Source organism: Chiroxiphia lanceolata, chromosome 2 (assembly GCF_009829145.1).
Source record: "Chiroxiphia lanceolata isolate bChiLan1 chromosome 2, bChiLan1.pri, whole genome shotgun sequence".
In the NCBI taxonomy this organism is placed as follows: domain Eukaryota; kingdom Metazoa; phylum Chordata; class Aves; order Passeriformes; family Pipridae; genus Chiroxiphia; species Chiroxiphia lanceolata.
In genome coordinates, this window is record NC_045638.1 from 96,625,788 (window position 1) to 96,648,010 (window position 22,223).

The following is a 22,223-nucleotide window of genomic DNA, read 5'->3' on the forward strand; positions in this document are numbered from 1 at the left end:
TCTCCCCTGGTCCTCCAGCTGATTTTATTTGCTGCCAAGGTCCTTGGCTTGGGTCTTGCCTACTGGTCACAGAGCGATGTTGTGAGATATCCACATGAATGAACATGTCTCTCTTACTCTTCCTCTCCTGATGGAGCTGTTCCACTTCCGTAAGTCATTAAATATTCATTGGGCCAGAGGAAAACATGGACTCTGTAGACTAGTGGTGAATGCACTCATCTGGAATAGGGGAGACCAAACTCCACGTCCTGGCTCCAGCAAATAATAAATAATTTATACAAAGTGGAATAGCTCCAGCAGGAGGGATCAGAGGAAACTTTGTCCAGCAACTCAATGGATTTTAGCTTCCTCACATAAGGCATGGCCCCACCTTGTCTTCTGTCCCATTCAGGGAGTACCCAACCCTGACATGCTAGCTACTTTAAAAGCACATAAAGGTTGTTCTTACTGCTTTAATCTACAAATCCCATAATTTCTGGTACTGGTATATTATGTTTACATTTGAAAAATTAAAGGGTTCTTTAATGAAAAAAAGAGTTTCACAGAAAAATTCCAGTCCAGCAGACTCAGAAGCCCTGCGCTGTTGTGATTTGAACTGCAACAAGACTTTACTCCTCTGTTTGGGAGAACCATGTGTGTGTGTTTCTCTGGAAATGAAGACAAGAAGTAGTTGTATGCTACATTAGTTAGGAGTGTCTGGAATTTTCTTCTTCTCTGATGTAAAAATCAGTGACTTCATCTTTCTCACAGTCATTTGTCTTCAGCCATGAAGAACGTTTTCTACCTTGAGGGACAAAGACACATTTTCTTTCTCACTTTCTGTCTCTTTGTTGAGTGCAGTGAACAGTGCTGGGTTAGTGTCTCTTGAGGCCAAAGTCTCCTGCTCAGCAGGATTGCTGTGCGTTTCTTCCCCCTGCCTTCCTGGTGAGCCTCAGGTGTGTCTGGGAGAGGTTGTGTCATGTCAAGTTCAGTCCCTGTGCCTGGCATCATGTTTGGCCACACTGGTAAGTCTTCCCAACAAAGCCATGGCAGCAGTGTTGGGACGGCTTTGTGGCAACATACCTTCAACCCCAAAGATAAGCTTAAAGGCGCGCGCCGAAACTGTTTGCACTACTGAGGCATCTTCCAAACACCCACCAGTCTCACTTCTTGCAAACCTGCAGCACTCTGAATGTCCGTGCTAAACACAGGAGCTGTTCCATGGGACAGATGCAGGATTGAGCAGGTGTGGCACAGAGTTGCAAGATCTAGGTGACACTCCCTGCTCAGTATTTGGCAATAAAGAAATTACTTTCCTCCACCATCTGGATCTCTGGTGTACCAATTGAGTAATGGACTGAGAATGCAGACAAAGGGCCAGATAGAATTGCTGCTCCTATAAATTACAGCAGCCTTACTGAAGGTAAACTCACAGCAACCCTCTGATCAGGCCCTGTGAATGTGAGGGATTTCCATCTCTTCTGACAACAAGGGAAAGCAGAAGAACAATATAACAATATTGCACTGAGTCCCTTCCAGGGGAAGAAACATATGTGAGACCATTTGTGAGCAGATCTAAGAATAAGACCACAGACTCCTTCAACTCACACATCTTTATGAAGTGCAGTGGGGTAGGCTCCATCCCAGAATTTGGTCTCCTTTGGCATATCCCTTGTTTCAGCACTGATGACTGAAGATTACCCTGAATTACTTATGACACCGATGCTGAAATCACAGGTGAAATCCTAGCCATACATAAGTAGAGTAGGTAACACAGGATGTCTAAGCTGGAATACACATCCTTTCATTTCTAAGCCCACAACCAGTAAGGGAATGGAGTCCTATAATCATTTGAAAACTACAAATTATGGAGTTATGGACCTAGTTATGGGCCTAGTCTACACAAGCTTTCATTCACACCTCCCTCTTAGAGGCTTTTGTCATTTCCAAATCAACACATGCCTCCAGTTAAAAAGTACTTTTTAAAAGTACTTGCCACCACCCCAACTTTAAATTACTTCTACCTTATTCCATCTTCCATCTCTTCAAGTAGTTATCAAGTCAAATGGTTATCAAGGTCCTTGAAATATTTCTTCACAGCTGCTAAGACAGCTTTGTCAAAGTCTGGGAAATCCTCTGCATAATGGTCACAGCTCTTGGTGCTGCTCTCCTATCCTTTCCCGGTACGTGCAATGCATTGTCAGCTACGGTTCTGTAGCACTGCACCACTTTAGCATTGTCCAAATGTCAGAGAGATTTTCTTCTTCATTAACCCCTGTAGGTTACAGGTAATATCCGGTTATCTTTAATAGCATTCCCAATTACAGTGTTTTCCTGAAGGAAGATGGAGAGGCTGAATAGTGTCTTCCACCTTCTGCTTTCTTTCATAATGAAAAGAGGACTCATTTGCTGTTGCCTCAAGGTACAGCTGGAAAGTGTGTGGTTCTTTGAACAGTGGATAATTGGGACCTTATGACCTTTATCTAAGACTTATTTGCATGAAGCATTGAGTCTCACTTTTCCGGTCATTAGGGGAAGAACATTTTCCTTTACATCTCTGGACACTGTCCAGCTTTCCATAGTTCTTTTCCTGACTACTCTCAGCCCTGCAAAGGGCAGGTGTCCAACAGGGACTCCTGACTGCCAGGACCTCAGCTGAGATCTTCCGTTCTGTTCCAGTGTCCCATGCTGACACTGATGTAACTAAGGACACAGAAAGAAAAAAGAAACATTTCCACAGATCACATTCACATTTGGTGATGACACAGCTAAGGCTCTTTACATGGTACAGGCCATTAGAGCTAAAGGACATGTAAAAGGAGCCTTTAGCAGGGAATACAGAACTAGGAAGAAAGCCGCAATTCTGGTAACCCACAAAACCAGACTGGACTCTCCTTCAGAGAACAGCTAAGCACATGATAATAGTACTCTCCATCATTTGGGTTTCCCACACACCTTATTTTTAAGTGTCTCATCTATTTTCTGCCTGAAAGACATCTAACACAAACAGATAGGAAAGCTAGGGAATAAGGAAGCCCTTCTTTAAGTCAAGCATGCAGCATGAGTGTACTGTTGAGAAATAAATTATGTCTAGAGACCTGTTCAAATTCAGCTGTAATATGGTCTTTCACAGGTCTATTGGAGGTCCAGAACTGGAGGTGGAAACTATTCCACAGAGCTGATGCCAGTGGCTTGACTTGTAAGACTTCTGCCACTGCTTACATTTTCCTTGGCTCTCTTGGCCACTCCCCAGTCTCACAGATCATCGTATGGCTGAATAAAATATTTCGGCAGTGTCTTTACAAAGAGGAGAACTCCCAAGTCACTGCAGTCATCAGTGCTCATTGGGTAGCTGTCTTCAAAAGGCAAAGATGTTGCTGTGCATAACAAGTGGGATGAGAAGGAAAAAGAAAGAAATATTGCTTTCCTGGAAATAAGTGTATAGAAGTACAGCCTTTTCTGGACTAGTGTGAACAGTATCTGTCGCTCCATCTCATAAAGGAGATTCACAGATTTAAAGGGAGTGCAGAGAAAAGCAACAAAGATCCTAAAAAGCATGGGAGTAATTTCATATAAAAAAGCAACTGAAAGCACTGCTTTTGTTTTCTCCATGAAAGAGATGAACAGCAAGAGCTATGGTACTATGCCCTCTGTGCATAAATGCATATTATATCATGCTATATACAATAATCAATTACATAAGGGAGGGCTATCAGAAGCTTTTGCTCTTTCTGTGACGTGGCACAAGTACAGAAAGATATTTAAGGCAGTGGTGGCCAATTTGTCACAGAACTTTATGGGCATTGTACAGTTGGATGGATTTGGGGAAGCTGCTGACACTTAGTCAATCAGATACTATATATATATATATATATGTATATATATATGTGTGCATATATATATATGTATATATGTGATATAATGCTGCAGTTATATTAGCATCTTTCTGCTGCGCCTTTTGCAATCGGATATGTCTGTCACGTATTGGCCTCATAAGCCACCAGCGTGCCTGCAGCAAATGTGGATAGTGCCTTCCCAAATCTTCGTTCGCAAAGTCTAGCCATGATATATTAGCATCAAAAGAGAGAACACATCATGCTTTACCTGTTAAACCAAATCCTGGACAGTAGAGGACAGTGATGAGCCCTAGTAGTAGAGAGGCAGTTTACCCCAGATCTGCCCATAGCAGTATTTCTTGCTAGGTACTGTGAGAAGTACAATAAATGGATGTTAGGTCTGACCTGGCTTGGCAACTTGTATGTTTCTCTACCAGTTTATTTGCATGGATCCTTGCGAGTACAACTTCACCTTGCCAGAGTCCATGGAATTTCCATGGAGATTGGAAGTGATCACTGCACTGGCATTGATAATCCAGTATTAATGCACGTATTACACAGCTCTTGAGGAATGTTTAACTAATCTGATTGTGCCGACCTGGTGAACTTTCCAAATCCTCTTCCTCTGCACTTGGCAGCCATCTGTACTACAGAGTCAGTACTGCTACTTTTAAAGTTCTGCTCCTTGGAGCTGTAAATCCCAGCTGATACTCTGCAAGCTTATACCTATCTGAAAAGTTCAGCCTACTTGATCCTAGTGTAAAGAGATGACACTGGCAGTAGTGCAGAGCACTTCTGGCAGATACAGCAAACAGTCACCACCTAAATTTCATTGTCTGTATAGATTATTCACTGGTCTGCTATTTGAGCCTTTCTCAGGAGAAATTCTAGTTGTCATTTATGGCAGAAAGCATTCCTCCCATGTAGAGATTTCAGAGCATCTTCTGAAGATGATCTGACTGCAGATGCAGTGAGCCTCCGTGAAAAACCTTGTAATGAGAGAGTGATTTTGAGCAAAATCTAGGTGGAGTTTAACCATTGGTCTCAGCTGTAGAGAGCCACATGTTAGCATGAGTGACTACCATACAACATGAACACATACTATGACATTAGTATGCACTGCCCTAAACAGTATCATCTGTATGTATGGCTCATAGGAGCTCCTTCCTATGAAGATGTGTAAGAGTGTAAACCTTGATATATCATCTAGAAAGTTCAGATTTGTATAGGCTCAATGCTGATATCTTTGTTCTCTTGGAAGAATACCATAAAGATGCGAAAAACAGTGAGGCTGGCCAACCCTCTCCATGAACAGGAACTCTGTGCAGCATGCCATGATCAATGAGGAGGGGCTTGTCTGATACTGCAACAGCTGCAGTTCCCAGCATCATAAGGGATGAAAGACTGCTGTCACCCTTTCTGTAATTTGCACCCTTCTCAAAATAACCCAGTAAACCAGCCTTGAGTGTCCATGCATTTCTTACTGAGGCTCCAAAAGAACTGTAACTTCTTTGGTACAAGAGTGGTTAACCTTCTTTCCTCAAGAGGCCTTATCCAGAGTCAGCCCACACCTTTTCATCAGTAAATATGCTTAGTGTCACCTAAGATTTTATTAAAAGAGATCAAGTGCTGCTTCACCACTAGCCCACTAGTACAGTTCCCACCTATATGGGGCAAGCTGCATCTCATTAGGAAGCAGCACACCTGAGGCACATATGGGACAAGAGACAGTATTTCACTGCAACAGAGGAGGAAATCCTGCACCTGTAGCATGCTGTGTGTAGGAAAATTGTGACATTCCACTTTTCTGACCCTGCCCCTCACATGGCTATTTGCACCAATGCAAACCTGGCTGTGAAATACCTACACAATGCTTATACCCATGTAGACACAATGCAAAGATTAAAAATTTCAGAGCAACTGAGGACTAGACATACACTTCATACTCCACCATGTGTCAAGTAATCTAAATTTTATTTATATTCCTACTTTGTTACTGGAGTAGTACTGCATACAAGAAAATGCTGGCATCCTTGCTTAGATTTGTTCCCTCTGGGGCAGTCATGGGAAGACTACTGTATTTGCATTGCTTTCCTTGGCTGCCAGGTGCAGCAGCAGAGATAAGCTTCCATGAAACAGGAATGTCAGAGAGGTTGTTCTGCCTCATGCCAGCTACCCATGGGCCAACACTGAAATTCCAAGTCATACAACTGCAATCCTCTTGCTTAGGCTGTACCTTCTAGCTGGTACAAGACAATAGACAGTGTCTTTGTACAGCCACTGCTCCCTAAGTGCAGCAAGTATTGTCCTTTCACCAATATGGTGATTGAACTGAAAACAAAGAACTGATTCAATTCTAAACCATGAAAAAGGATCCATAGGGACTTGTTTCCTCTAAGGAAATGAAGTGAAGATTGTGCCTCCCAGTGCTCCTTGCTTGCAGGATGCAGGGCCCCGGGGGGAACTGCTGGTCCGCTTATATGCAAAGCAATTGTCACCTGGCTGATTTTCATTTCAGCTGTGAAGCTTCTCCACTGTAAAGCTATTTCATCGACCAGGAAAAAGCATTCTTCTTCATTTCCCAACAAAAGAAGATCCATTTATTTCCTTAGGCACAATTTACTCTTTCACGTTCCTGGGCTTTGTTGTGTTCTTACCTGACAAAATGAGAGTGCTTTTGATGTAAGAGCCAGCCAAATTTGGAGGTGAAACTCGAAAACTTGTGAAAGTACAAAGAGAATTTAACATTGTGTGACATTCACCTCCTCTCCTCCCCGTAAAGTACATAGTAGCCCATCTTCTTCCATAGTCTGCTATGCTGGATGCTGATCTCACTTCAAAGCTGCGCTAACATAGCCTCTTTTTGGTAACTTTGATGGAGACTCTCTGGATTTAAGCCAATGAAACCTAGATTAAAATAAGTCTCACTTCCTCATCCATATGTATAAATTCGCCCCCATCACATTTGAATTTTATCCTAGTGAGTAGATTGGCATATAAGCAAGCCTCTCTAAGCATAATACCAACACAAAGAGGCAAAGGTTGGATCATAACAAGAAAACCCATAAACTTAAGTCTTGACAAGGAAGCTCAGATGAGAAGACAACTTTTTGCCATGCTATTCATCCACGAAAAACTGTGAAGAGGTTTAAGAGATTGCCTTTCTTGTATCAATCCTTCATTGCCACTGGACAAAGCCCACTGACTCTTTTCATGCCTTACCCAGGTTGGAATTCATCTGTTTTTTCCATCTACTTTTTGGTACATTGAGGATTGCTTAGAAACTGCCCTACCATACAACTGGAAATGCCTGTGGTTCCAGACCAACTAATACTGGATACAGGACAGTTGCTTGAAGCCATTTCCTAAGCCATTACCAACAGATAGAGTACGTGGAACTGAATAACAAGGAGAGCTGTAAAGGGAACTACTCACTGGTACAAGGAACCACTCCATCTTTCCCCCACTTCAGAAACATTAAATATTAAGCATTTATAACTGTACTCGTCTTTATCAGGCTAGTTATTCCTCTCTTTTTTTTGTCTGGCCCTTAGACAAAGGCAAAAATCTCTTCTGGATATAAATTAAATGCCCTTGCCTTTTGCTCATGCTTGCACTGGGGAAGGTATTCACAGATAACACAATACAGCCACTGTAGTAAAATTCAAGGCAGGTGAACGTCGCTGCACAGAAGTAGCACGGTCGGCACACCTCATGGTAGTAGCAGCCAAGCATGCCATGGCAACCAGCCAACTGATGACATTGGCTAGGAGCCAATTTGATTTATTTTTGGCAGCCTGCATACTGCATACTACTGTGCCAGTCTTCGATCACAGAAATGATAAGAGATGACCTTTGAAAGCCAAGGGGACTGATGAAGCTGAAAGAGGATCTGTCCCCAGGCTGCAGGAGTGCTGGAGTGGCAGAAGTTTGGTAGCCCTCCCTCTTTCATGAATGACCATCACAGCCATGCCAGCAACTACCAGTGCTGCATTTGCTGGGGGATGTCTGGAAGAAAGGTCAAGACACGGCAAATGTCTTTATGGAAAGAGTAAGTAGCAGGAGAGAAACAGAGAGGTTTAAAGAGATGAGAGGGAGTAATAGGATGAAGATAGTAAAAAAGAAATTATAGGCTTTCTGTAAGGAAATATTTCCTGTCTGTGGGTACTTTTGTAATGTGATGATGTTCTTTAGAGGAATATTCTTTAAGGAAGTAGCAGCTTCTTACTATTGTGAACACTGTGCTGTAGAGTGTATTGCAGAGCACAGCCCTGCATCCTCAGGGAGATGGACAAGAAGACTATCTAATCTTTTTGCATTTCTTTCCTGAATGACTCTGGGGACACTTAGCCAGCTGTTCAGGTTTGTGACTGGAAGGCTGATATCATACTGGAATAGGAATTCAGGAAAAAAAAATCTATATTCATTAACATTTTAAAGAGGCTATCAGCTTGACTCTGGCCACATACCTTTCCTGTTTGCTTTCTGCAAACATTGCTAAGCTTGAGTATTACTGCATGCATACTGAATAAGTATAAATAGATGCAGAAACTGGTCTTTAACACTCAACCACTGAAAACTCATTTTTAAATATATATTTGATTGTAGATTTTCCAACTTATTCTGTTGGATAGATATTTACATAAGTAATAGTATCATGTGCAAATGCATATTAAATCATACATTTAAATGGCCACTTCAAATAATGTGGCCGTGAATGGTTGGCCACTTCAAATGATGTTAAAGCCAACAGGAGCATGGGGAAGATATCTGTAAATTATTCAGAACACTGCATAGAAATAAACCATTCTTTGATGAGTGGCAACTCAAAACAGGTAAAATTAAGCAAATGAAGTAGCCCGCTACTATAATTTTCCTACTTCTATCAATTAGAGCAGATTAATCTGAGTAAAAATGGAATGTTAACTCAAAGCAGAATCATTCCTGTTTAGGAATAAGGCAACCCTAAACCTTAAATAAAAGGTAATTAACATTCATTATCCTCTGTACAGAGGACCCCAAAACACTGATTCACTCTGTTCTGGTTTTGCCATTGATGTTTATACCTTTGGTAAGTATAAAACCAACACAAGTACAGCATGCAGCATTCCAAATTATATTTCACAAATGACATGACATTTATGTTTCCACTCAACTTATCACACAAAGTAAGAACAAAGAGCTGGAGACCTGGAGACCAAAAAGCCAACAAGGACAATGCAATTTCAAGGCTTATTTCTAGGAACTTATAAATGTGCAGAGGTAAAACCAACAACCCTTTTGTAGTTGTGTATAATCAGTTTAGACTCACATTCTTGAAGGCTGCTCCCCTTGCCCATACCTTAAATCATAAATGTTCTGCATGAGTTCCTCTCCCAGTACTTAATCTGTCCTTTTGGATATCTGTTCTTTCCTATGCCTCCACTTTATTGATCAGGAATACAGTAGCCGGAAGCCCTGGGTTAGCTATGAAGCTTGAAAGTCTAATTAGAGAGTGGGAGTTGTAATTTGTGGAGGAGAAGTAGTGGACCAAATGAAATTATGGAGAAACATCAATAAGTACAAGACTGGATGCTGAGGCTCTCTAAAATTTACATCAGGCTGTTTATGAATACCAAGATGCTATGCTACATTTTCCCCCAAAAAGCTAATGAATGCAGAATTCCCTGTACAACTGAGTGTTTCATAAATGTGGAGGTCAGTTTTCCTTGGCAGGGCCTCTTAACTGCTTTTCATGTGGTGTCTACCCAATCTAACCTTTTTTTTGTTGTTTATGTTATTTTTCTTTGACAAAATAAGGAAAGTAAAGAACAAGAAAGAACAATATTTTCAGTTCTTTGATTCATTTTCTGCCCAGCTCAGTATTACAATTCAAAACGAACTCTTCTTTAGGGTTTGTAAACAGTATACCTCTGTCAAAAATGCCCACTTTTGCCTCTTGAAACTTTTCACCCCTTCTAAGGGGAAAGAGTTGAAAACACCTCCTAGAGTGACTCTTGGCATTCAACCCTCTCTTCTGTCCTCACTGAGCTGTCAGGGCCTTTAATCTTCCCTTTCCCCACCTGATCCTCTTACTATATGAGTCTGAACCAGCTGACATGTGTAAAAGCTTCATGCAAGCATGGCTGTCATGGGCTTCTCCAAGCAGAGAGGCTCGAGGGATTGATGTGGATGAAACCGTAAGCACTGCTGATAAAATGATGTTACTGACTAGAAGGTGGTTCTACTAAGAATATCACCCATTCACAAGCACATGGAAGAAAGACTCTTTTGAGTGCTTCTTGACCATTCCACCAGCAAGGCTAAATGGCCTCCTGCAGTATGAGAGAGATGTGGTCTTGTGAGATTTTCAGCTCAAGTTAGAAGCCTCCAGTGAGCTGATATCAGCTCAGGCTGTTTTGCTGCCCCTCTGGAGCTGTCTGAGCTCATCACTATTTTTAGCATATGCAGAGCTTGGGGAGCTCTCTCCAGTTCCTCCAAGCCGCCCAGCTGGCTGACACTCTCCTGCCACCATGAAAAAAGGCCTGGATGGCACCTCTATCTAAAGGAACAGGAACTTTGACAGGAGGTGCAATATTTCTAAAAGCTGACAGGAAGCAAGGAAGAGGGTGTTAAGCAAGAAAATTCATCTCCCACCACCCCTAAAACCCAGCAAGGGAATTCCCTTGTTAACTCTCAGTCTAATCCCTGCACCAGCTCCTGCTGGCCAACTTTGCATCCCCAACAGACCAAGGGAGGTATCCATTTCTGAAGGGGCCCATTCCCCAAGGAGGCATTCACTCACCTGTCTTCTCTTCGGTTTGGCTGCTCTCCACTGTCTCCATTTGGGGTTGCGCTGTTGCCTTGGCAGTAGCATCCTCTGCGGCAGGGGTGGTGGTGGCAGTGGTGTCAGCAGCAGGCACGTCGGCTTGTTTAGGCTCCTCTTTGTCTTGGGCTTCGTCAGCCTTCAAGGACGGCGAGTTATCAGTGGAAGCTTTAGTGGCACTTTCCCTTTCGGGGGCAGTGGCAGCAGTGGGCTTTTCCTCTGAGGATGCAGCAGGAGTGGCAGCCTGTGGGGCTGGCTGCTCTGAGCCCGTGTCAGCGGCTCCATCCCCTTTTTTCTCCTCTGCTGGCGCGCTGCTGTCTTTGCTGCCCTCCTCCAGCTGGGCACTGTCAGCGGCGGCTGCTTCTGTGGCAGTGGGAGCCTCGCTTTCTTTGTTCTCGGCTGCTCCACCAGCAGGGCCTTCCTCCTTCTTGTCGGCAGCATCAGTCTCAGATGCTGGGGCATCTCCCTTCTTCTCCCCCTTGAGCTTTTTCCTTGTTATGTGTCCACGGAAGCTGGCCTGGATTTTGGTGGCTGCCTTATGAGCTTTATCTTCTGGTTTGATGCCATCTTGCTCGATCTTTTGGTCTCCATCCTCATTTTTTTCAACCTTTGAAGAAGAACAAGGGAGGAGGGCAGAGGAGAAAAAGGGAGATAAGATTTCTCCAGATGTATCACTGATTTTACTGGGAATGTCCCACCTTCCCCTCCTGCTAACCTGTGACAAGTTTCAAAGCAGCCTTTCCATTTAGTATGGTTTTGGAGCCAGGTGGCTCTGATTTCATGCTAAGGCTGGACAGACTTAGGTCTCCAGCCAAACCTCCAGCCGGAGGTTTGTAAAAGGAATTTAAAGCACCTCATCATCTCCGTCAGCAATGCTGAGAGCATCTTGGCTGTGTGGAAATGCTTGCACCAGATGGGTTGTCTCTATTCCCATGATTTGTTTTCCCATCCATTTTGAAATACACCAATTTCTTCCCCTAATCATTTTCAGAACACTCTCCTGAGGGGGATTTTCACAGTCCTTCCAAATCCACCTTTGCCTTCTGTGTTTCTTTTTAATGACACCTTGTTTCACAGGTGTGTGACTCTAATGACACCAAGTGCTTTGTTTTTTATAGCTTTTTGGCTCAGGATTGCCAACAGAGAACAGTATTGCTGCCCTCCCCACTGCAGTTATGTGCTGTCAGACACACACAGATATTCACAGGATATACTCCTCATAAACACCCTGCCTGCAAGCACTCCAAGCACTTTGGCTTTGCTCTCCGCTCAGGGTTTCACTGAAGGATTAATAGGCAGATTAATATCAGTCTTTCCAATTTCAGCAGACTATTATTATTTCTCTGACTATTGGGTGAAATTCAGCCTTGTAAAAAAGAACAGGCATTCCCTGTGTTTTTTAGACTTAAATCATGCATTAGAGTTTTAAATGGGACCAAAACAGAGCCTCTGCCTTATGCTGGTCTGCTGCAGAGAGATAATGCTCAGCTTATAAACCTCCACTGAATCTACAGAACATACCATTCTTCACCCCAATAATTTAGCAGCCCTTGGGCAAGTAACATCTCAGCTGCATATTGATAAAAGGACACTGTTCTATTAATATTCCCATTGGGAAGCATTCAAAAGACCTACTTGGAAGCCGAGCCACTGGCCTGTTTGCTGTCTGCACCTGTTTTCCAACACTGGCTCAGGTCAGAAAACAAAGAAAACAAACTGGCTGAGAAAGAAGTTTTACTCTGGATGGGAAGAGGGAATCACTGCCTTGGCCACTGCAACCAAGATGTGCCATCTGGGGAAAGGCTCCGGAGCAGAAGAGCAGAGAGAGAGGGCAGCCTATAAATACATTCAATAAAAGTGAGGCAGGAAGAAGGGAGAAGAAGCCACTGCAACATGCACATATACCACTGCAAACATCATGTCTGTGGAGAGCCGGAGAGAGGACTGGCCACACTGGCAACAACCCCTGGGAAACAGAGTGGAAAAAGTCGTTTCCACAGCACAAGGTAGGGTCAGGCACACACGTGTGAGCAAAGCTGTGCCAGTGAACCAAACAGTTGTCCACTGGCATGCCAGACGTGGTACCCACTACTTCCCCTGGGTCCCCAGTGAGCACAGGATCCCCCACCCCACTGGTGCCCATCATTCCTGGAGTGGGTAGGGTGGCCAGGGAACGAGCAGTCCGAAATTATCAAGGAAAAGAGCCACCCCACAGATGCAGAGGGTCTGTACACAGCAGGAAGTCTGAGAGTGAGACCAGGTGCTTCTGCAGTGGGCGTAAGCCTGTGAATGAATAGGCAACAGATCAATATGCCGCATTCTGCACAAGGAGTTCTCGTGCTCCTGACCATGCCCAGGGGCAAAATGGTTGTTGCACCAACCACAGGGGCCCATCTGAGCATTATGTCTACCCTTCCCCAAGTGCATTCAGTGACACTTATGGAAAGTCATCTTTCATGTCTGTCTCAGCTTGTCAGAGAGCAGGAGAAGGTTATGTGCAAAGACGATGCAGACACTAGCATGCTGTAACCATTCATGTATTCATATTTTTTCTTGCATAGCTAACTTGACACTGTTATTCAGCATCTGGGGTAAACTTTTCAGACTACTTCAGCACAAGAGGGTTGGAAACAAATTGGAAGTACCTTTAAACTATCCAACTGCAGAGCTCACACAGGCTCATCCATCTTGTTCCTTACACAAGTTTGCAGATTGCAGTAAGTCCTGTGTTGCTGTGGCAACCTAACCTAATACCTGAACTAGCTGGTTTAAGGAGATCTTGAGTATCCTGGCACTACACCGTAGCCACAGCAACATGAAGATAGAGTAGGTACTCCTTTATAGCACTGTATAACACTTAGATGTGCTAGCTTTGACTGTCTCTCCCTAAGGACCGTGGCTAGTCTCAAGGAGCACACAATATTGGGAGGCTGGAAAGACAATTTAGACATAACTACAAGACCCTGAAGTTCCAGTCTCCATGCCTGATTCTTGCAAAACCATGAGAGAATATGACAAAATTGTTTATCCCTAGACAAAGATGAAAACCATTGACTGAAGGGAGATGTCTCTTGCCACTTGAAGGGAGATCTCTCTTGCCACTGGCCTTGTTGCTTTAGGGTCCCACATACCTCTTGTACCAACCAGGACAGCTATTAGGAATTCTGGTCTGCTGCATGTCTGACTCTATGACTTCAGAGGAGTTATCCTGTTACCTGGGCTACGTAGCCCTGTGAAGGCTTATCTCCTTCCCACTGCTAGCAGGAGGCCATGGGGGCAGCAACGGAGCAGCGCTGACAGAGAGCTGTGACCTGCCAGCCCGCCCTTGACCTGGCAGGCAATAGGGGAGCACTTCTGCTAAGAGAGGTCAGACTAAAACTTCTCACCTGCACCTAAAGCACAACAGAGTTAAAAGGCTCCTCTGCTATTCCAATTACATCATTGTCCTCTTATTCCAGTTGGAGTGACATCTGTTTGAGTCCTTGCCAGATCCCAAGTTTTGCAACTGCAAAATGTATTTCCAACAGGGTGCTTTCAGCATAATTTCAGACACAAAAATAAGAAACATGAGACTAGGGCAGGGGTGGAGTTCAAGATCATGGATGAAAGAAATGTGCTAATCGTTTGTGCCAACTGGGTCTTCAGGAATCCCATTTCTATTCAGTCCTTCCACAGGAAAGCATCCCAGTCATGAAAAATGACTTTTTTTCAGGCTACTGGTCTGCAGCTACTTCTGGGGTAGGACAGGGTGTCCATATAGTATGCGTGTCGTGTTGTATAACAATGGGTTGGGTGAGAAACAGGTCGTTTGGGGGAAAACTTCTGCTCACACAAAAGAAAAACCAAGGGCTTTTTATCTGTGGATTATGTGCACAGTAGATAAACCTTAATTAAGGAAGCGCTCAAAAATAACCTGTATACAGCAAAGCTCCTGGAAAGCAATTTGTCTTCCTTGGAAGGCTAAAAGGGTGAGTCAGCCCTGCAAGGATGAATTCAAAAGCATGTCAGTGGAAAATAAGGAATCTGTCTCTCTTATCTATCATCCATGCATATATGACATCTTGGTTGTAGAATTGTGGCTAGAATAAAGTTACTATTATTACTAGTGTTTGTATGGAATCTAGAGTTTCCAGATAGGAACCAGATCTGGCAAGGATAGGTTTCACATATTAGTATTCCATCACATCCCCCCTTCATTTACACACTTATATGTAAAGTAAACTCATACTAATACTTAATATTGACATATTCATGATATTGTAAGAGTACATGCAAGGTATTGCCATTTTACACAAAACAAATGTCCTCTGTTTCACTTAGTGTGAAATAAATCATAGATCCTATAATGGCAGAAGGACTGGAAATCACTGAGGTTAGTGGATACAGAGCTAAATGGATATATAAAAAGACACACATGGTCAAACGTCCATTTTTTTATTTGGACCATTTTCACATACGCACTGAAGACACTGTGTAAAGCTTTGCTTTTATGAAACACACTGTTAGGCTTTTATGTCTCAATCTACACAGCCCACAGCATTTTTCCAGTCCTAGAGGGATGATCCTCTCACCATCTCCATCTGCTTGTCTGCCACACCTCCAGGTTTCTAGGACATCCCTTCCCAGGCAGACTGTTCCTGTAAGTGAGATTTTCCTTGCTATCACATAGCTGAGAGAGTGGGAGATAAGAAATTAATGTTTAAGACACAGGTAGGGCAGAAGTTAGTTTTTAGGTACCAGAAATGTAGAAATTTCCTGGAGCCATGACCACAAGAAGATTTGTAATCTCTGGCCACCTTTTCACCTTTTGTCTCCAAACTCACAGTTTACAGGGGGGTCAGATTATGGCAAACAACTAAGAAAGTGTTACTGTAATGTCCAGATCCTTTTAAATGTCTCACATGCTGATATTTCAGGAAAGGAGAAATGGAGAAACTAGGTGTTTCCCAGATGTTCCATGTGGTTTGCAGCCACATATAGGCAAAGAAAGGAGGGGACTGAGTGCTTTGGTCCTTGACTGACATTTTTCCACTTGTCTTTCATGGTGTACCTCATTGCCTGACCGTGGAAAAATATAGTTTTGTATTTTGAATGCTGGGATGGAGAGACCAAAAAAGAATTTGCTGTTCCATTAAAAGGTCCTTGAATATTATATGGCCTCCTCTGCCCCTCTCTATAGCTCTGCTTTACCTGGTGTTTCTCTGCCCTCCAATGTACAGCATGTATCAACTTCCTTAATGTTCATCCTAAGATCAGGCTGCTATCAGCCAGCACCCTGGTATCCTGCTCTTTTCTGTCATTAGTTAGGAACTCCTCTTGAACATGACACTGAATCCCAGAGCCCTTCAATACACATTACTATCTCCCAGTATTCTGAAAACTGTGTGCTACGAGCCCAGATGTAGGACTTACACATCTTTCACCAGAGAAAGCATCAATACTGGCCAGAGCCTGGACATCCATTGGACCACTGACAGTTATCAATAATTTGCTTCACAACCCAAGGGAAATATGATATCCAACTATTAAGAAAACAAACAAACAAGCTGTGTTCTCCATATGCAAGGATATAGGGGCCCAAAGTCATTCCTTTCTCATGACACCTATGCTAAGGTACATGTGGAAATCTTTCCTTCAGTTACTTAGGTGAACTAGCATTGAATCAACTAATCACCTGTGCTATTTGTGGGGTTAAGGTGCATCTCAGCCCGTGCTCTATTCCTGACTAGAGCACAATGTATGTTCACACTGATGTTACTCAAGGTCACTTGGGCCCAGACTCACAAAGAAGTTTAGGCGCCCAACTCCCATTGATTTGACAGGATTGAGTCACCTCAGTGTCTTTTGTGGGCCTCACTCTACATGACCTGATTTGTCTCAGAGACAGCATTTAAGGAGCATAAAAAAGACCAGCTGTCTCCCCAGAAGGAGTGAAGCATGGACACGTGAGAGAGAGAAAAGGTTTTCACGCCTTGTGAAGTGAGGAAGCAATTTAACACACAGGACAGCTTTTTTTAACCCAGTTAAATGGTGTGAAGACACCAGGCTAGAGGATGGCACCTGTCAGCACAACCTGTCTGCAAGGTGAGGAAACAAACAGAGTTCCTTTTTTTCCCAGGATGACTATAGTGATGGTGGTTAAAACACCCTTGAGAAAGAAAAGGTTAATTCATCCCTCTGAAGTCCTATGCAGGATTGCTCCCCAGGGTATAACTAGCAGGATTTCAGCTCTCCAGTTTCAAATCCTCCAACAGTGGAGTTTCCACCCTTTTCTCTGCAAGATCCTCTTACGTATTGGAAATTTCCCCTATATTTTATGGAATAAGATAATGATGGTCAGGCAGATGGATGGATGTTATTCGCTCATGTACAGAGACTGAGAAGAGAAGATAATCTAAACTACACCTATTTAGATATTTCCAGCGTGCCTTCTCAATAAATTCATGATACTCCCCTCACCCACTTTGCGACTCTCCATTCTGTTTGTCACTCTGTTTCTCACCACTCAAGTTGGTGGTTCACCGTGGTGTCATCTACTACCCTGACGCTGCTACAAGGTGTGTGCATATTCTGGGGTATGAGGGCACTGGGGGCACAAGGTCTTTGTGGACTGTGTTGAAGGTCTTGGGTGTTTGGCACAATTAACATCTGTGCTCTTACTTGAGCTTGGATCCTGGTGCAAACTGTACTGTCAGTTGTGCCAGTCTCCGTTTTGGAGGGAAATATGTGTGTCACTCCAGAAGGAGCCAGACAGCAGACATTCAGATAAAGGGATCGAAGCCTAGAAAGGAGGCAGGAAGGTATCCAAGCTAACAGCATAAATCTACTCCCAATATAGCTTGCATTGAAGAAATTCAGCAAAAGGAACAGGTGAAAAATTTCCTTTGAACTATGCTTTGATTAGAAGACTTCATTCAAATATGTGATTTCTGATGCAGATATGCTTAGACAGAAATGCAACCTTGGATGTCACTGGACTGAAGAGAAATTTTATTTAAGCTCGAACTATGTGGTTCGTTTGGGTCAGTTTGGAAAAGGAAGGTTGCTGCTATGTGGATTATATTGAAGTAGTACATTCAGACTTTGAATCTCATGGTCTGCTGACCATGAGCAGGTAATTAAACCCAGAATTATCAATCTTTCTCCCTCCCCACCTTTTCTCTCTCATTCTCATTTTTTTTTTTTTTTTTTGCCTTGCTTGCTTAGTTTTGGACTCCACAAAAATTTTCAGGGAATTGTTATTAACCTCTGGTGGCTCAGAGTGTTTGCTCTCATGAGAGCTGGACACATTTGCTTTTGATCTATCTGCAGGCAAGGAACAGAGGCTAATCTACTGCTCAGACTGCTTCCCTGAGATCTAGGCCAGACAGCTGCTGAGACTCCCCAGAGTCCAGGCTTATGCAAGGTCTCCAGAATCACTTGCACAAGAAGCAGCAGCTTGCATCCTGCTCCAACCCCATTCCCTCCATGGGAACACAGGGCATCCTGTCCTCCAGGCATCTCAACCGCACCACTCAGCTTGATGTTGTCTACAAACATGGTGATGGTGCACTCGATCCCACTGTCTGTGTCACTGAGGAAGACATTAAATAGCACTGGTCCCCATAGGTACTCCTAAAGGACACCACTTGTCATCAGTGTCTGCTGGGACTCCAGGTTGTTGACCACTACCCTCTAGATGCAACTGTCCAACAAATATCTCACCCACCAAAGAATCCACCCATGAAATCTATGTTGCCAATTTAGAGAGAAGGATGTTATGGGGGACTGTGTTAAAGGCCCTAAAGAAATCCAGATAGATGACATCTGCGATGACATTTGTGGCCCTTCCCCTGTTCACTGGTGTAGTCACTCCATCATTCAAAATCACTACATTAGTCAGGCAGGACTTGCCCTTGGTGATGTTGTGCTCACCGCCCTGTCCTTCATGTGCCTTTACTTGTAGTTCTGTGTCACCCTACTAAATGGGAAGGGCAATGTGCTTACTCTGCCCTTGAAACCTGAAGTTTTGCTGTGGTGCTGCAGGGGAGGCAAGGTGCTCTCACGAATATCCTGTTCAATTATCACAGACCATCCCATCAGCCATGCTCATGTCAACAAAGGCTTCAATGAGGAAAATGCTCTGACTATGCACCAGTCTTGTCTGTCTTTTCGCTCTGCTCCACAATGAACTTCTGCTCCATAGGGCATCTGGACAGTGATGTTCTACAGGACCTTTCACCCACCACTGCTTTATAACTAGCACCTGCACAAAGAAGAAAAAGTGTTTCTCCTCCTGAACTGTAGCTACTGCTGTGATAAAACCCTGTGGCTGCTACCTGTGCCCTCTGTGACATACAGCAGTTAAACTTCAGGAGGGACTGGGGTGTATATCCCACCCAAAATTACAAGGTGAACTGAAGAAGGTAGCAACCAGGATTCTTGACTGGGATCTGGCAAGGCCAGTAAAGTAAGTACTGCCTTTCTTACTGTTCTGTTAACCTCCTGGTAAGACCTTCCTCTTTTGTTTTTCTAGTCTCCTGAAAGAGAGCCTAAACCCATATACCACCTTTAGCCAACAGCTCCCCCATCCCCCAAGTAGCACCATACAATCTTTCAAATCATCAGAGCTGCCCCCAGCAAAACCCAGGTAAACAATATTGTGGGTTTATGGAATTTGATAAACTGGCTCTAAAACAGCTCCACCTAAGATATCCTCTCTCATAACCTGTTCAGCTTTTGTTCCAGATAGACCAATCCCATATCCCCACTGCAGATGAACTCTCTGTGTACCAGGATCTTGTATCTGCAAAGAGCAGGAATCCATAGCACAGGCTTCTACCTATTGGTATAGAATCTTATCTCCTCACTGGGACAGCTGGCTTCTTCTCAGCTTCTGGTTCTGATGGATTCAACAGGTCTCAGTGGTATGGCCTCTCCTTACCAGCTAGGATTGGCTCTACTGGCTCTGCTTATTGTTCCATGGGATTTCCTGACCCTGCTACAATCAGGTCCAGCTTCACTAGGACAGGGAGGCAGCCTTGCTGCTGGAGGCAGAGAATTAGGGTGTTGAGTGCTGGTTCTGATCTTCATAGAAACTCAGTTTATTGATTTGTGTTGCAGATCTTCATGCCCATCTGGGCTTAGCTGACCCAGAGACTGCCCTCATGCATCCAAATGTACTTTTTCCTCTGTCTTGTCCTGGATATTCTCTCCACCCACCTTTACTTCAGTGGTACCATCGGTGCTGATGTTTGCTCCACAGATCTTCTACAAGGTGGCTGATAGACTAATGACAGCACGTCAAGAATTCCCCACAAGCAGCGGGTAAGATACGGATGTTAACAGTTGTACTGAGATCTTATCGGAAGTCCAATGCCAAATGTAATGTCAGAAAATGAAAATGGAGCATAAATTCATTGATTTCAATGACATTTTACTAGAGATGTATTTTACAAAACCTCTGTGGTCTGATGCTCCACACAACTTGCAAGAGGATACATTGTTAAGTTCCAGAAGAACTATGAACCCAATTGAATTTGTATTTATAGCATTGAAAGAGCCTCAAATACATGCTGTGTAGCTAACTAAAGCATTGTGCAATACTTAAGCTGTATTCTTATCTATTTCCTCCTGTCAGTGCAGGATGAGAACATCCTCAAAGTCAGGTTACATGTCTGCTGGAACCTGAAAGGTCTCCAGAGGGGACCTGTATGACACAGCTTCTTTTACCCAAGAACCTGGGCTTGAGCACCTGAGAACGTGCCCAGTTTCTGTAACCTCAGTACTTTCCACAGTCTGTAAAACTGATGAATCAGGCCTGTGATTGCAGCTGTGACTCCTGAGCGGCACAGTGTCAAAGACATGATGTTGTGCCATACCCCTCTCCCACCTTTCAGGTAGTGTTGTCACCAGAGTACAGGCATGGTTTTGAATGGAAAGATCCTTTGGGGCCACAGGCAGCTGGACACAGACCCAGTAGCCCCAGGGCTTAATCACTTATTCTAGAGACTGGCACTGAGCTATGGGAAATGCACATGTGGCTTTGAGCCATTTTGTTTCCTACTTTGCTCCTTTCCTGTATTCAACCCTACAGAAAAAGAGAGAGGGGAGAGGCAAGCCTGCAGTGCATGCTGCAAAAGGCTCTTTGTGGACCCTGTTAAGTTAGTTCTATAAAGACCCCCAGCCAAAGGGAACATGTTGAATAGCTGTGTTAGGGAAAAACTGCCACAAGTGTTTGGATCTGCCACTTAAAAGGGCTAGTATATCACAGTCACATTTAAATAGTCACCCAGATCTTCTCCTAATCTTCCTGCTGCAGGACAGCTGGTTTTTTCTTTCAATTTTTTCACTCCTTGGGATTTCCATCTAAAAGTTGTTATTAAAAAAAGGCTTTAATAAGCTTTAAACATCTTGGTCCTAAAGTTTTCTGTCTTTTTTTCCATTCCTCAATCAGGAAGCATGTCATTATCCTCAAAGCACTGCACATTGTGATGTGTTTTCCCCAGGCACACAGTTTAGATGACTCTGTGTCTGGTGCATCTGTAGCAGGACTGTACTGTACATCCAGGCACCCCTGGAGACCCACCTGTGGGGGATTTACTCAGCAGCCCCCTGGCAGAGAAGTCAAGGGAAAAAGGATCCCCTGATAAGGACAAGGCTGGGCAGACAAGGTGTGCAGAGCTCCTTCCACTTTTTTTTCTGATCTGCTGCAGGTGTGATACAGAAATAGTTTTCATCTTGAGAAGGACTTATGAATTTCTGGAAGAGGAATCTTCTTCCCCCAGGATCCTATGCAAAGCCAGACAGAAAGTACTGGGAAGTTTGCACAGACTATCTAACACCAGAAAACGGGCAGTGTTTTCTCTTCTGTTAGTAAGAGGAATTCACATTGTGCAGCTTTGTCACACACTGAAGAGGAAATAACTGGAAATCTCCAGGGTCCTCTAGGCCCACCCTGTACAGTGCAGCAGGGCTGCTTTTGTTCGTCTTTAACCCACACAGCAAGAGTGGTTTTTACCAGTCTTTGGACATTTCCCCCAAAGATGATTCTCTGGGTTTCTCTGGCAGTTTATTCCTTTGATAAACCAAAGAATTCCTCCTAGAGTTTTGGCCAGCCCCCTGCATCTTATCTGTGCCAAGATCAGCTTGTTTCTGCTTTCTTAGTAACACTCCTTCATATATCAATAGCTCTCACCTGTCATACTATCCCTCTTTGTCAGATCACTCTTCCTAGTCCTCTTAAGCCCTACTCAGAGATCTTACTTTGGTTACTGAATTTACATTTGTTCTACCGAGAAATTACTAAAATGTCTCTCCAGCTTTAATGAATAATGTAATGAAACACTCTACTTACTAAAATAGTAATTAGCAATACAGCTAAAAATAAATCAATGTGTGGATCAGACTCCCAAAGGCAGTAGGAAAAGCTGCAGCCATGAAAATAGGTGGAGCTGCAAATAGCTAAGCGCTCAGGGGGAAAAAAAAAAAGAAAAGGAAAAAAAAAAAGCTTAGGGAAACTTATGAATGGCCAAGTGTCCTATAGATAGTTAGCAATCCACACAGATTTTTAAACACTGCCCTGAGTCTGACTGCTCCATTTCCTGCAGCCTCCCCCAAATGCT

General features: G+C 43.6%; 1 protein-coding gene across 1 annotated transcript in view; it reads right to left on the reverse strand.

Moving 5' to 3' along the window:
* GAP43 (growth associated protein 43) overlaps positions 1-22,223 on the reverse strand; it is a 59,223-nt gene that overhangs the window by 17,871 nt on the left and 19,129 nt on the right. The window contains exon 2 of the mRNA XM_032679614.1: positions 10,600-11,227. Coding sequence (XP_032535505.1) covers positions 10,600-11,227 — 628 coding nt within the window. The remainder of the gene's footprint in view (positions 1-10,599; positions 11,228-22,223) is intronic.